At 39.1% G+C, this 15,445-nt stretch overlaps 1 protein-coding gene across 1 annotated transcript; it reads left to right on the forward strand.

Moving 5' to 3' along the window:
- The first annotated feature begins 3,908 nt into the window (after positions 1–3,908).
- LOC139763251 (ADP-sugar pyrophosphatase-like) lies at positions 3,909–12,218 on the forward strand. The gene is made up of 7 exons (XM_071689174.1): positions 3,909–4,391; positions 4,851–5,010; positions 5,512–5,610; positions 8,471–8,628; positions 10,105–10,256; positions 11,145–11,256; positions 12,110–12,218. Exons 2-7 carry the CDS (start codon positions 4,871–4,873, stop codon positions 12,184–12,186), a joined length of 738 nt encoding a protein of 245 aa, XP_071545275.1. The 5' UTR covers positions 3,909–4,391; positions 4,851–4,870; the 3' UTR covers positions 12,187–12,218.
- Positions 12,219–15,445: the final 3,227 nt, after the last annotated feature.

The raw sequence follows: 15,445 nt of genomic DNA on the forward strand, positions 1-15,445 counted from the left end.
TAGAAACTCCAGCTACCGGGCACCAGCTCAGTGATTTCAATCGGCGGGCTTTCGGGCAATTTGATCGTTTGCCCGTCAAATATGCCCGTTAACGGGCAAGCCCGCTCGTGTAGACAGGCTTTAAGACAACCATACATATGGCAGTTAACCCTGGCGCACATTTTGTGAAAAGGCATTTATGCAACATGTCAACCAACTATGAAATCAAAACACAAGACTGCGTAAAAATCTAACTCATAATCCTTAACGGAATTAATCCAGAAAAAATGGTACAAACTATGCAAAGATTGATTAGACCAGAGTAACTAAAATTTTTGAACACCTAACTAGTTGAGTAGTTTAGATTTTCAACATGCAGGAGGACTTTAAACTGACTGGTTTATATAAAGATTGGAAATATGAGTGTATGTCTGACAAGATGAAGAAATTGTTCATCTATCAATAACCCCCTGTTCTAACAAGTAACAAACTAGTCGAGGAAACGTCTAACGGGAAACTGCTAAGTGCAATACCATGTTACAATTTCTAATGGAGACGCGCTTTTGAATATATATGAACACTGCAAGACAATGAACAAGTCTGGTTTGCACAATCTGCTACTAGTAATAACTTTTTTGAATTTTTGACTAATGGCATGGTGCCCCTAAAGTCTGAATTGCCTCCCAAAGGTCTTTTCATTCCGTCGTGGCGTAATCTGAAGGAACGACGATTGTGAAATTGATACCTTCTGACAGGAATATATCTTGGCCTGTAGTCATCCTCGTTCCCGCCATTGTTGCAGTGGGAAGGGGCCCATACGAAATACACCTGCAACACTATCCGAAGTTTCTGAGCAGATCAATCTCGGGGTTGTAGGTGTTTATTGCGATGTCATCCATAGAATAAACCTCCGGCTTGAGCAGAGGGTGCGGCGGCGATCGCCAATTGTCAAAATCCCTTTTACGAAGTAGCACATCTTTGAAGCTCATGAAAAAGGGGTGCTGTAGTAAAACCAGAACAGTCATGAAAGTGGTACTAACGCTTTATGATACCACCAGGAATGCACATTTGCCATTTTTCCACCCACGCTTTGTAGCCTCGATAACAAAAGCTTGAGGAAAAAAAAAAATCTTTACCCCCTGCTTCTTTCTACTAGACCAAAAGTAATTATGGGGAGGGGCAGGATTTCCAGCACCTGGTCAGTCTCCTCTGTCACCGCAGAACGTACGTGTACAGTATTCTTTCTCCTCAACCCCCTGTGATTATGTAGATAGGCTATGGTTTCGGTTCATTTTACATTATAGCTGGAGAAGGTAAGCGAATTTTGCCTTTGTCTGTTCCTGGCGCTACATGCAAACGTTGGCAAACCATTCTGCAAAGGTCAAGCGTGAGATTTCAAACGAACATTTGTAAGCTATTTTTTCTCCTATACTTTTCGTTCTTCCCCTCTTGTTCTGTCAAAATTGAAATTGGCCATTTGATTTAGAATGAATTTCTAAATATTTTAAAGTATTAAGAACGCTGAATAACCTTAGATGCTCCATTGCTTCGTTTAAAAGCGTAAATTTATAATCCTAACAAATGAAAGACGTGTGTGTGTGTGTGTGTATATATATATATATATATATATATATATATATATATATATATATATATATATATATCTTTCATACTATTCGCCATTTCCCGCATTAGCAAGGTAGCGTTAAGAACAGAGGACTGGGTCTTTGAGGGAATATCCTCACCTGGCCCCCTTCTCTGTTCTTTCTTTTGGAAAATTAAAAAAAAAAAAACGAGAGGGGAGGATTTCCAGCCACCCGCTCTATATATATATATATATATATATATATATATATATATATATATATATATATATATTTATTTATTTATTTATTATACTTTGTCGCTGTCTCCCGCGTTTGCGAGGTAGCGCAAGGAAACAGACGAAAGAAACGGCCCAATATATATATATATATATATATATATATATATATATATATATATATATGTATATATATATATATATATATATATATATATATATATATATATATATTGCCATTTCAGCGTCAGCGAGGTAGTGTTAAAAACTAAGGACAGCCTTAGAGGGAATATCCTCTCTTGGCCTTCTCTGTTCAGTATTTTGGAAAAGTAAAAACGGAAGGGAAGGATTTCCAGCCACCAGTTCCATCTCCTGTTAGTGGCCTTCAACGGCACGCAGGGAATACGTGGGAAGTATTCTTTCTCCCCTATCCCCACGGATTGATATATATATATATATATATATATATATATATATATATATATATATATATATATATATATATATATATTATATTGATTATTCCTGGTAAATTATATGGGAGGGTATTGATTGAGAGGGTGAAGGCATGTACAGAGCATCAGATTGGGGAAGAGCAGTGTGGTAGAGGATGTGTGGATCAGGTGTTTGCTTTAAAGAATGTATGTGAGAAATACTTAGAAAAGCAAATAGATTTGTATGTAGCATTTATGGATCTGGAGAAGGCATATGATAGAGTTGATAGAGATGCTCTGTGGAAGGTATTAAGAATATATGGTGTGGGAGGCAAGTTGTTAGAAGCAGTGAAAAGTTTTTATCGAGGATGTAAGGCATGTGTACGTGTAGGAAGAGAGGAAAGTGATTGGTTCTCAGTGAATGTAGGTTTGCGGCAGGGGTGTGTGATGTCTCCATGGTTGTTTAATTTGTTTATGGATGGGGTTGTTAGGGAGGTGAATGCAAGAGTTTTGGAAAGAGGGGCAAGTATGAAGTCTGTTGGGGATTAGAGAGCTTGGGAAGTGAGTCAGTTGTTGTTCGCTGATGATACAGCGCTGGTGGCTGATTCATGTGAGAAACTGCAGAAGCTGGTGACTGAGTTTGGTAAAGTGTGTGAAAGAAGAAAGTTAAGAGTAAATGTGAATAAGAGCAAGGTTATTAGGTACAGTAGGGTTGAGGGTCAAGTCAATTGGGAGGTAAGTTTGAGTGGAGAAAAACTGGAGGAAGTAAAGTGTTTTAGATATCTGGGAATGGATCTGGCAGCGGATGGAACCATGGAAGCGGAAGTGGATCATAGGGTGGGGGAGGGGGCGAAAATCCTGGGAGCCTTGAAGAATGTGTGGAAGTCGAGAACATTATCTCGGAAAGCAAAAATGGGTATGTTTGAAGGAATAGTGGTTCCAACAATGTTGTATGGTTGCGAGGTGTGGGCTATGGATAGAGTTGTGCGCAGGAGGATGGATGTGCTGGAAATGAGATGTTTGAGGACAATGTGTGGTGTGAGGTGGTTTGATCGAGTAAGTAACGTAAGGGTAAGAGAGATGTGTGGAAATAAAAAGAGCGTGGTTGAGAGAGCAGAAGAGGGTGTTTTGAAATGGTTTGGGCACATGGAGAGAATGAGTGAGGAAAGATTGACCAAGAGGATATATGTGTCCGAGGTGGAGGGAACGAGGAGAAGAGGGAGACCAAATTGGAGGTGGAAAGATGGAGTGAAAAAGATTTTGTGTGATCGGGGCCTGAACATGCAGGAGAGTGAAAGGCGGGCAAGGAATAGAGTGAATTGGATCGATGTGGTATACCGGGGTTGACGTGCTGTCAGTGGATTGAATCAAGGCATGTGAAGCATCTGGGGTAAACCATGGAAAGCTGTGTAGGTATGTATATTTGCGTGTGTGGACGTATGTATATACATGTGTATGGGGGTGGGTTGGGCCATTTCTTTCGTCTGTTTCCTTGCGCTACTCGCAAACACGGGAGACAGCAGCAAAAAAAAAAAAAAAATATATATATATATATATATATATATATATATATATATATATACATATATTTTTATATATGTATTTACATATTTATATTATATATCCCATTTCCAACGGTACTGAAGTTCATGGATTATGGAGACTTGCAGCGGCCATCTTCTCGAAGGGGAATTTCCGAAGAGACGGGCGTCGGTGATATAGAGAAATATTGTATGTGAGAGGGATTCTGCCAGTCTCGTGAGAGCACTTACATGTGACAGATAACTTAGTACCTCAGTTTAGCAAGGCCTGATTCCAAGCTTGCAACAATAACCAGGAAAATACATAAATGGTCCAAACCTACTTTAATATTTTTGGGTGTTCGTCGTGAATCTGGATCCGGATTAATAATGGCGCCAGGGTGAACGGTCGCTACGTTTGCACTTACATAATGGAGCGGACGGATCAGGGGTGCAACAGTGATAGTCTCATGTCATTAAATTTGTATTAATTTCTCGATATACGTTGAGTGACATGTCAAGAAGATACGTCCTTGCTTGTTGTGATGAATTCTTTTCAAGATGTCTTCACACTAGAGTTGTTTGTGGTGCCTACTCGTCATAGATCGTTTTAAATAACTACGAGTACATTAAAAGGTAAGCTTCCTACTTTAAGATTGGTACACAACTAACCTTGCTGAAAAATTGATATATAATGGTCTCTTATTAGTTTTCGTCCTATCCATTGGTACTCATGTACTATGGTTTTTTTGTATATTTCTGATAAACATAATGGAAAAGTGTCTACCTACCTCCATGTTGCTGTTATCTATTGAGTGTTAGGTAATTGTGTTGTACAATGCGAGTGTAGTGTTTAGTGAATAAAGTAACAGTTGCAGTGCATAATTTTGAGCCGTAGATTTGGAGAGTGATTTATCAGTGTGGGGATTTCCCCTTTTTTTGCTCTTAAAAGTAATCTTTCGATATTGAGTCAATTATTATAGTACAAAGTGCCAGTAGAATAACCAAAATATCATTATTAATTCCTCACTTTGGTCTTCCATGATGAGTACAGTATATTGATTAATTTAAAGGTATTGTATTTTTATATTCCAGATCAGACTTGATCTTATTTGATGCACAAGTTGATGACAAAAGCTCTGTCAGGCAGTGCCTGCTCATCTCTCCTAACTGGACACTCTGGGTCTTATACTCGTTTCTTTCGAGGTTGTAAGGTTGTTGTTCATGTCACAAGTATGGCAGGAAATAATCCAAGGTTAGTCTGTGATATCCGGTGATTTTTTTTTGTAGATATATTTTATATATGTCAACTTGACTCTCTTCACTTCTCATATTGAACCCCTGTCACTTTACATAAATATTTCTTCTCTCTGTCAGTCTTTTGTAGATGGTGCTTTGGTTTCTTCCTTCAATATTTGTATGCCTGTAACAAACTGGCAACTACCCTCATATATATGGTGTGAACAATTAGAACTTGATGTTTGATTGAACTAAATCTCTTTTTTCCACTGCAAGGCTTACTTTTCTGTACTTGTTCTTCCTAACCATTATAGTCTGTTCAAAGAGACAGGTCTGTCATCACTGAGAGTATAGATGACACTATTATATTTTTCTCATCAAGCTCAACTTACATGTGGACTTAGTGCCCATACTGTTTATTACTTTTTTAGATGGCCTTCATTTCAGTAATGTAATTTTATTGCACTTTAAATTGCAATGTGATGAAAATTTTAATTAGAATTATTTTTGTTTTCAGAAGTGGCATATGCAAAATAGAACGAGAAGAGGAAGTAGCCCGTGGGAAATGGTTAGCCCTCAACAACTATCACTGGGTTGACCATACCAGTAGACGAAGGTATGACAGGTTTAGAAGTAGCATACATATTGTCTATACAAGCTGAGAATGCTGAAGCTTTAATGTCTTGCCCAGCATTAGATTTGATTATAGGTTGCATGAGAAGCTCAGATGGCAGTAATACAGTATAATGGGCCCTCCATCCCTCCGTAGGGGAAAAAAGTTGATTATTATTGGTTTAGTTGTACAAACTATGGAACCTATCTAAAAACAGTGAAGAATTTCTTCTTGCTTTATGTTCATATGCATAAAGTAACTGTAAAATGTACCTCAATGGTCTTATGGATGTTACTGTTATTGCATTCTGCCTGTAAGTGGTTACATCTTATTTTCCCTGAAGTTTGATGATACTTGCTCACCCTTAGTCTTATTTGCCCTCTTTTTCAACCACAGCACCTTCGTCTTGACCTCCAGCCACTTTCTCTCATACATCTCCCAATCATTTGCACTCCTTCCATGTATTACAGACCCCCTTATACATCTCTTCTCTTTCACAAGTAACTTTACTTCATCATCCCTCCAATCACAATGCTTTGTCATCTGCCTATCACCCACTTTATGCATGCCTCACATTATTGCACATGCCAGCATTATTTCCCTAAATACCTCCCATTCCTCACCCACTTTCCTGGTTTCATTTATTCTCACCTTTTGCCATTCTGCATAGTCTCTCCTTTTATTTCTTCACAGGTCTCTTTTCCAAGCCCAATTACTCTCACCTCTCAGTTTTTACTCATAACATTTCATCTTTTCCAAAAACCTCTTAAGATCATCATCCTTACCTCCACAAGGTAATGATCAGGCATTCAACCTGCTGTCCCTCTCTGTACACTAACATGCAAATGCCTCTTTTTTTGCACACCTATCAATTAATAAGTAATCTGACATCTTTCCTACTTACATACGTACTCATCTGTATGTCTCTCTTCTTAAATCAGTTATTCCCAGGCACCAGCCCTTTTCAGCTTATAATCCACACTGTTCACCATGTTCATTCTCATTGTTGAATGCCCCATGCCTTCCAGTTATACCCTCAACTACCACATTACTCACCCTCACATTTAAATCACCAATATTATATACCCAGTCTCCTGCATCAAAACTGCCAACACATTCACTTAGAAGTTCTCCGAGCACATACCTATCATGATCTTTCTTCTCATGACCAAATGAATACTAATGAATAATCACCCATCCCCTGCAATCTGCTTTTATTCTTACCCATAGCATTTGAGCTCACTTCCTTACATTCTTCACACACCAGTACAATTAATGTTTCAACAATAATGCTACCTCTTCCTTAGCGTTTGTCTTCATACAACCCCCTGACTTCACTCCTCTAACATTTCCAAATCATTTTTCCCATTATCCTTTCTTTTGTAAAAGCCCGAACATCCAAATTCTTCTCCTTGTTCAGTTACATGTGGTTTCACAGGTAATAGAAAAGAAAATAACACCTCATCTGACATTAGTAGGTCCCCATCTTGAATGTTTTGCAAGAATGCCCTCTGTTGAACCAAGATTGCATTTGATTGGGTGACAAAAGGCTTAACACTGACCATATTTGAATAATTGTTACTTTTGCATAGTAGCACCATCTCATCCACCCTTAATCTGTCGTGTTTAGTGACCAGGCCTCACAGACCTTTCTGTGGTTCTTTCTTATTGCATCACATGCCATGGTTCGGCCCAGTAATGGTTGATCATCCCCTGTGTACCACATCGCACCAGTTTGTTTTATCCTATGCACACCTCACACCCTCCTGCATGTTCAGAGCCTGACATCTCAGAGTTTCTTTACCTCCATCCTTTCACTTCCTTCCTGTTCCCTGTTTTCCTTGTTCCCTCCACTTCCAACATGTTTGCCTTCTTATTCATCCTCTACATACATCTAGACCATTTCAGCACACCCTCTTTTGCTTTCTCATACATGATTCTCTTATTACCACATTCTCTCATCCAGTCTTTTCTTATTTTATCAACCCTCTGTGTACCACATATTCTCCTCAAATGTTTTATATCTAATACATCCACCTTGTTTCATGGTATTTAATTAGAGTGCACACCTCACATCCATACAAAACCATTATGATATCTATACCATCTAACATGGCCAACTTTGCCTTCACAGACATTGACCTCTCTTTCCACATTATTCACTGTACTAAGGACATTTTACTTACCCCCCCTCACCCACCTTATGGCTCACTTCAGCATCCATGGCTCCATTTGCTGCCATGTCCACTCCCAGTAGTCTGAAACACTCCACTTCCTGCAGGTTTTCTACATTCAAGCTCGCATTCCAGCAATTTGTATATCTTCTCAGCTAAACTAAAACCTTACTTTTGTATACATTTAATCTCAGCTTTCCTCTTTCACACAAACTCTCAAACCCCAGGACCTCTTCAAAAAAGCCAGTGGCTGCTGCAGTCCCAAAGTTGCACTACACTCTGTACAAGGGATATGATGGACTATATTAACTCCAACTTAAGCCATGTACCCATTTATCAGCCGAGACTAGGGGAGAATGAATAGCCAGGTTGGCTGCAGGCTGACTGCTGTGCCCGGCATTTAAACCCTAGTTGGCCCTGGTCATTAGCATTTATCACTGAAGCCTTTATGCATAGAACTATGGCATGAGCAGCAGGCATATTAAGGGATGGTAGGTCAAGATACTGACTTTATGGATCTTATTATCTATTATGGTAATTTGAAAGTTGAAAGGATGCAGGGAGCCATGGCCCAGATCAGTCTTTACATTTCCAAACCACTTTCTTGTACAGCTTTGGGTTTTACATTATTGTACAACACATCTTAGTCTTTCTTCAAGAAGATGCAATGATACCTTATGCATCTTCAGAGTGTGGGAGGTAGTAAGTCGCACAACCAGAGGAACTTTGGAGCAGGACAGTGTAGCAGTGACTGCTGTTCTCCACAAACCAGGACAGCCCAGTGCTTTGGTCCTCATCAAGCAGTTTAGACCTCCACTTAGAACATATACAATTGAATTACCAGCAGGTTTAGTATTGCTTTACGCTATTTGTATTAAGATTATGGTATTAAAAGGGTAATCAGAATTTAAGGTTTGTGAGCTTTATCTGAACATTTTAGTTATTCATAGTTTAGCATTTCCTTGTGCTACCTCGCAAATGCGGGAGACGGCGACAAAGCAAAATAAATAAAATATATAAATAGTTTAGCATTTATACCCTAATTAGCTTTTTTGTGGATGGGCCATTCTTTGTCTGTTTCCCAGTGCTACCTTGCTGACACAAGAGACAGCGATCAAGTATAATTAAATAAATAGATAAATAAATAACTGGATAGAATTACAGATTAATTCAAACTACAGCAGACCATTAGATCCAAACAAGGCTGTTTTGTGAAAGTGGAAGAGAACAGAAACTCATGGATCATTGTAGTAGGAGTGGAAAGACACAGATTTTTCAAAGAGGAAGACCTCTAAACTTAAAGCATAATATTTATCAAATCCGTGCTTGAATATATCTGTGGTACTACTTTCAAATGCTTTAATTGGTAAACCATTCTGTGTGATAACAATCCTGTTGAAGAAAAACTACTTCACCTTATTGGAGGAAAAAAGAATTTGAGTGCTTTGAGCCTGAATTTGCAAAAGGATGAAAGGCATCCACAGGACTGAGTGGATTGGAGCAGTGTGGTACAAGGAGTGATTTTACTATCAGTTTACTGAGCGAGGCCCTACAGAAAGATCAGTAGGGCCTGGTTGTGGATAAGGGGCTGTAGTTTCGATGTTTTACACATAAAGCTAGAGAATGGGTATGAGTTAATGATATCTTGTATTCTTCTGTTTCTAACTCAGCATTGGAGATCTAGTTGTGGGAACTCTGTTGCTGTAGCCACCACTTTGAGGGAGTTCCAGTTGGAACAGGTGTAGATAGACAGATAGATAGAACTCAGGAAATGGCAAACATGTATGAAAAAAAAGTAAATAGTTTTAGGATTTTTGGATTTCTGTTTATGTTAAAAAGTGCTGAATAACATTGATGACATTGGATAAAGTGATTGCTAAGTGTCAGTAATGTTATGCAGGTGACACAGCGTATTTCTTCTTCATCTGCACTATATTATTAAGTATGAAAAACAAATTTTGAAGAATGGTATTTCTTCCAGATCTTAAAACTATCTTTTGATATGGAGACATGATAATCATCTCATCCATACTAGATACCTTGTCATTAAAATCAAAAGGAACATTGAATTGAAATGCATAATGCTGTTACCTAGAGCAAGGAGTGTAACTTCACCAAGAGTTTCCATGAACTACTACTTAACCTAGATACTTTGTGAAACAGCCTATAGCAATTTATTAAACTTACTTCTGTGTTAGTAGTTTGACTTCCTTATGTGTAGGGTCTGTGTTGCCTTTCACTGAGATAGATGAGTTTTAATGATTTATTTTCAAGGTGAAAATTCTGGTGTTTCTCAAAATACATAATTTGTCTGTTATTGCAGGACTGGTAGATGCCGGAGAAACAGCAGACATTGCAGCATTGAGAGAGCTTAAAGAGGAGACTGGATTTTCAGGAGTCATTACTGGAATAGGCAGAAGTGTTGCTCTAGATCCTGGGATTTCCAACAGCCTCATGAAAATTGTCACGGTGAAGGTAAGTTTTTGTGTCAGAACTAATTTTTTCTAAGAATTATTGACATAAATGTAAAGGTATTGTATCAGAAAGTGCAAGATCTTTTAGGGCTAATGGGAGCACAGTATTAAAGTGTGAATGCAAGTTTTGTGTTTCTAATGCCCTAGATAGAATGTGATGGAGGAGGACAACAGCTGATGTAAGAGAGGCTGCAAAGGACAATGAGAGAACTACTACCCAATGATGCTCAATTAACTTCTAAATTCTGAGCCTGGAAATGTAGGTGGTCAGCTCCCATTAACTAGCATAGTTACATACTGTACTATTTAATTAGTTTCAATGAGAATATAAGGTTAAGGACTGATGGCCAAAATAGTATTTAACTACCAGAAATTGACAAAAAGTATGTCATATGAGCACCTGTGTTGGTAGTAAGGATGCACAAAATATGTATATATGGATGGATAGAATACCAGATTACTGGAAAGAGGCAGTGATAGTTTTTTGCACAGAGGAATGGATGGCACCGGCGAGTGTAAAATTATAAAGGAATCAGTTCAGTGAGCTTACTGATAAGATATATGATAGAATTATTATTTAGAGGCTGATGAAGATAGTGGTTTTCGGTTGGTTAGGAATTAGGCAGATTATATTTTTATATGTGAAGATGGTTTCAGTAAAGTGTATTGTGGAAAGAAGTACCATAACATTCCTTTCTATAATCCACAGCATATTACAGACTAGCCAACTGGTGGTAACAGTTATTTAAAGGTGTTGGGTGCTTTTGATGGAGTAGTTGGATTAATTATGAAATGATAGTGCTATTACCCAGTATGTGAATAACTTTGCTATTTTAACATCCTGTTTCTTAGTTTAGTATATGACTGATTCAAAGCTAACTTTTTCCAGATTGATGGTGAGTCAGCAGAAAACAAGGATGTAGCAAGTGTATGCGGTGTGGATGGTGAACACATAGAGGTCCTTCTTGTACCATTATCCTGCATTCAGGATTACCTCACAGGTAAGAGTCACCATACAAGTAGCAGTGGCACCGTAAGTAAAAGGCTCATGACACCCAGCAGCAGTAGCATCTAAGATGTTACATGTACTTTGAAGTATGCAGATTGATCTTAATTCACATATTGCAAGATATGAAGTTTTATTTTTGAGGTAATATGGTAGGTAATGAAGTGTTTGTTTTGAAGAGTGTGTGTGGGAAATAATTAGAGAAACAAAAGATTTGTATGTGCCTTTCATGGATCTGGAGAAAGCATGTTATGGTTCTTTTGAATCTGTTTTTGATTGTGGAAGATGTCAGAAACTTATTGATAAATGTGGTAGAGGTAGAAAAAGAAGAATATCAGTCATATACTTGAAATATTCATTGTCTTTTTTAAGCATGTGCAAACAAGCATTTATTTATCAAGGGTCTTCATTGAATGGAAAAACCAATAAGTTTGGGCAGTACCATCAGATATTGTCTTGCCCATGCAGAAACTTTGTTGAAGAATTAGAATGATTTTAATAATGTTTTTATAATGAAAGTGTTACAAGCAACACATTTGTATATAATGCAAAATGTCAGAAACTTCAGTATGGCTGGTTTATTTGTTATGGATCTCCATACTTCTTAGGCAGTGTCTAGGTGTCATTTCACTTTTGCCCAGAACTAACAGCTGATCCTTTTGAAAAGCCTTTCTGTGTAAGATTATTTTGCCTTCACTGTTCATGTATTCATTATCTTTAACCATTTAAGCTCTAGATGATTTGCTTTCCATATTCATATCCCAGTTTTGTTTAAAATCCCGAGTACCCTTGGTCAATAAAAATTTTCTCACCTTCTAAAAACTTTTGAAATTTCTTTTTTTCCCCAGACTTTGCTGCCAAAGGAATGATTATAGACTCGAGAGTGGAAGCATTAGCTCTTGGCCTTAGTGTATCTTTATGCTAAAGTTCAGTCTTAATACACACTTCAAGTTACTATTGCTGTTTTTTGCTAACCTTTCATGCAAACACCAGGTAAGAATTCAGTATAAAGGTGAGTGTTCAAACTACAGAGGCATAAGTTTGTGGAATATTCCTGGGAAATTGTATGGGAGGGTATTGATTGAGAGGATAAAGGCATTTACAGAGCATCAGATTGGAGAAGAGCAGTATGGTTTCAGAGGTGGTAGATGGTGTGTGGATCAGGTGTTTGCTTTGAAGAATGTGTGTGAGAAATACTTAGAAAAACAGTTGGGTTTTTATGTAGCGTTTATGGTTTTGAAGAAGGCATATGATAGGATTGATAGAGATGCTTTGTTGAAGGTCTTCAGAGTATATGGTGTGGGAAGTAAGCTTCTAGAAGCAGTGAAAATTTTTTACCAAGGATGTAGGGCATATGTACAAGTAGGAAGAGAGTGATTGGTTCCCAGTGAATGTCGGTCTTCGGTGGAGGTGTGTGATGTCCCCATGGTTGTTTGATTTTTTGTGGTTGGGGTGGTGAATGCAAGAGTTTTGGAGAGGGGTATGTATGCAGTGTGTTGGGGATGAGAGGGCCTGGGAAGTGTCAGTTGTTCACCGATGATACTGCACTGTTGGTCGACTCGAGTGAGGAACTGCATGAGTTGGTGACTAAGTTTGAAAAAGTGTGTGAAGGGAGAAAGTTAGATAAGAATAAGAGCAAGGTTATTAGGTTCAGTAGAGTTGAGAGACAAGTTAATTGGGATGCCAGTTTGAATTGAGAAAAATTGGAGGAAGTGAAGCGTTTTAGATATCTGGGAGTGGATTTAGCAGTGGATGGAACCCAGGAAGCAGAAGTGAGTCAGGGTGGGGGAGGGGGCGAAGGTTCTGGGAGCATTGAAGGATGTGTGGAAGGTGAGAATGTTATCTCGGAAAGCATAAATGGGTATGTTTGAAGGAATAGTGGTTTCAACAATGTTATATGGTTGTGAGGCATGGGCTGTAGATAGGGTTGTGCAGAGGAGGGTGGATATGTTGGAAATGAGATGTTTGAGGACAGTATGTGGTGTGAGGTGGTTTGATCGACTAGTAATGAAAGGGTAAGAGAGATGTTTTGTAATAAAATGAGTGTGGTTGAGAGAGCAGAAGAGGGTGTATTGAAGTGGTTTGGTCACATGGAGAGAATTAGTGAGGAAAGATTGACAAAGAGGATATATGTGTCAGAGGTGGAGGAAACAAAAAGTGGGACACCAAATTGAAGGTGGAAGGATGGAGTGAAAAAGATTTTGAGCGATTGGGGACTGAACATACAGGAGGGTGAAAGGTGTGCAAGGAATAAAGTAATTTGGAATGATGTAGTATGCCGGGGTCGACGTGCTATAAATGGATTGAGCCAGGGCATGTGAAGTATCTGGGGTAAATCATGGAGACTTTTGTGGGCCTAGATGTGGTTTCGGTGATTACACATGACAGCTAGGGACTGAGTGCAAACGAATGTGGCCTTTGTTGTCTTTTCTTAGTGCTACCTCGAGTGCGTGCGGGGAGGGGGGTGCCATTTCATGTGTGGCGGGTTTGCGACGGGAATGAATAAAGGCAGCAAGTATGTATGTACATGTGTATATATGTATGTCTGTGTATGTATATATATGTATACATTGAAATATATAGGTATGTATGTGTGGATGTACATGTGTATGTGCGTGGGTTGGTCCATTTTTTCGTCTGTTTCCTTGCGCTACCTCACTAACGCGGGAGACAGCGACAAAGTATAATAAAAAAAGAAATTAGATATGTATACTTATGTGCATATGAGTGGATGGGCCATTCATCATCTTTCCTGACACTACCGCACTGATGCAGGAAACAGCAATTATAGTAAATAAATATATATATTTTTTTTTAATTTTCCAAAAGAAGGAACAGAGAAGGGGGCCAGGTGAGGATATTCCCTCAAAGGCCCAGTCCTCTGTTCTTAACGCTACCTCGCTATCGCGGGAAATGGCGAATAGTATGAAAAAAAAAAAAAAAAAAAATAAAGTAGGAAGAGAGGAAAGTGATTGGTTCTCAGTGAATATAGGTTTGCGGCAGGGGTGTGTGATGTCTCCATGGTTGTTTAATTTGTTTATGGATGGGGTTGTTAGGGAGGTGAATGCAAGAGTTTTGGAAAGAGGGGCAAGTATGAAGTCTGTTGTGGATGAGAGAGCTTGGGAAGTGAGTCAGTTGTTGTTCGCTGATGATACAGCGCTGGTGGCTGATTCATGTGAGAAACTGCAGAAGCTGGTGACTGAGTTTGGTAGAGTGTGTGAAAGAAGAAAGTTAAGAGTAAATGTGAATAAGAGCAAGGTTATTAGGTACAGTAGGGTTGAGGGTCAAGTCAATTGGGAGGTAAGTTTGAATGGAGAAAAACTGGAGGAAGTAAAGTGTTTTAGATATCTGGGAGTGGATCTGGCAGCGGATGGAACCATGGAAGCGGAAGTGGATCATAGGGTGGGGGAGGGGGCGAAAATCCTGGGAGCCTTGAAGAATGTGTGGAAGTCGAGAACATTATCTCGGAAAGCAAAAATGGGTATGTTTGAAGGAATAGTGGTTCCAACAACATTGTATGGTTGCGAGGCGTGGGCTATGGATAGAGTTGTGCGCAGTAGGATGGATGTGCTGGAAATGAGATGTTTGAGGACAATGTGTGGTGTGAGGTGGTTTGATCGAGTAAGTAACGTAAGGGTAAGAGAGATGTGTGGAAATAAAAAGGGCGTGGTTGAGAGAGCAGAAGAGGGTGTTTTGAAATGGTTTGGGCACATGGAGAGAATGAGTGAGGAAAGATTGACCAAGAGGATATATGTGTTGGAGGTGGAGGGAACGAGGAGAAGTGGGAGACCAAATCGGAGGTGGAAAGATGGAGTGAAAAAGATTTTGTGTGATTGGGGCCTGAACATGCAGGAGGGTGAAAGGAGGGCAAGGAATAGAGTGAATTGGATCGATGTGGTATACCGGGGTTGACGTGCTGTCAGTGGATTGAATCAGGGCATGTGAAGCATCTGGGGTAAACCATGGAAAGCTGTGTAGGTATGTATATTTGCGTGTGTGGACATGTATGTATATACATGTGTATGGGGGTGGGTTGGGCCATTTATTTCGTCTGTTTCCTTGCGCTACCCCGCAAACGCGGGAGACAGTGACAAAGCAAAAAAAAAAAAAAAAGTACATATATCTTTTTGGGATATCGTGTCGTAGAGGGCGACTAAAAGGGGAGGGAGCGAGGGGCTGGAAAT

This window comes from Panulirus ornatus, chromosome 46 (assembly GCF_036320965.1).
Source record: "Panulirus ornatus isolate Po-2019 chromosome 46, ASM3632096v1, whole genome shotgun sequence".
Lineage (NCBI taxonomy): Eukaryota > Metazoa > Arthropoda > Malacostraca > Decapoda > Palinuridae > Panulirus > Panulirus ornatus.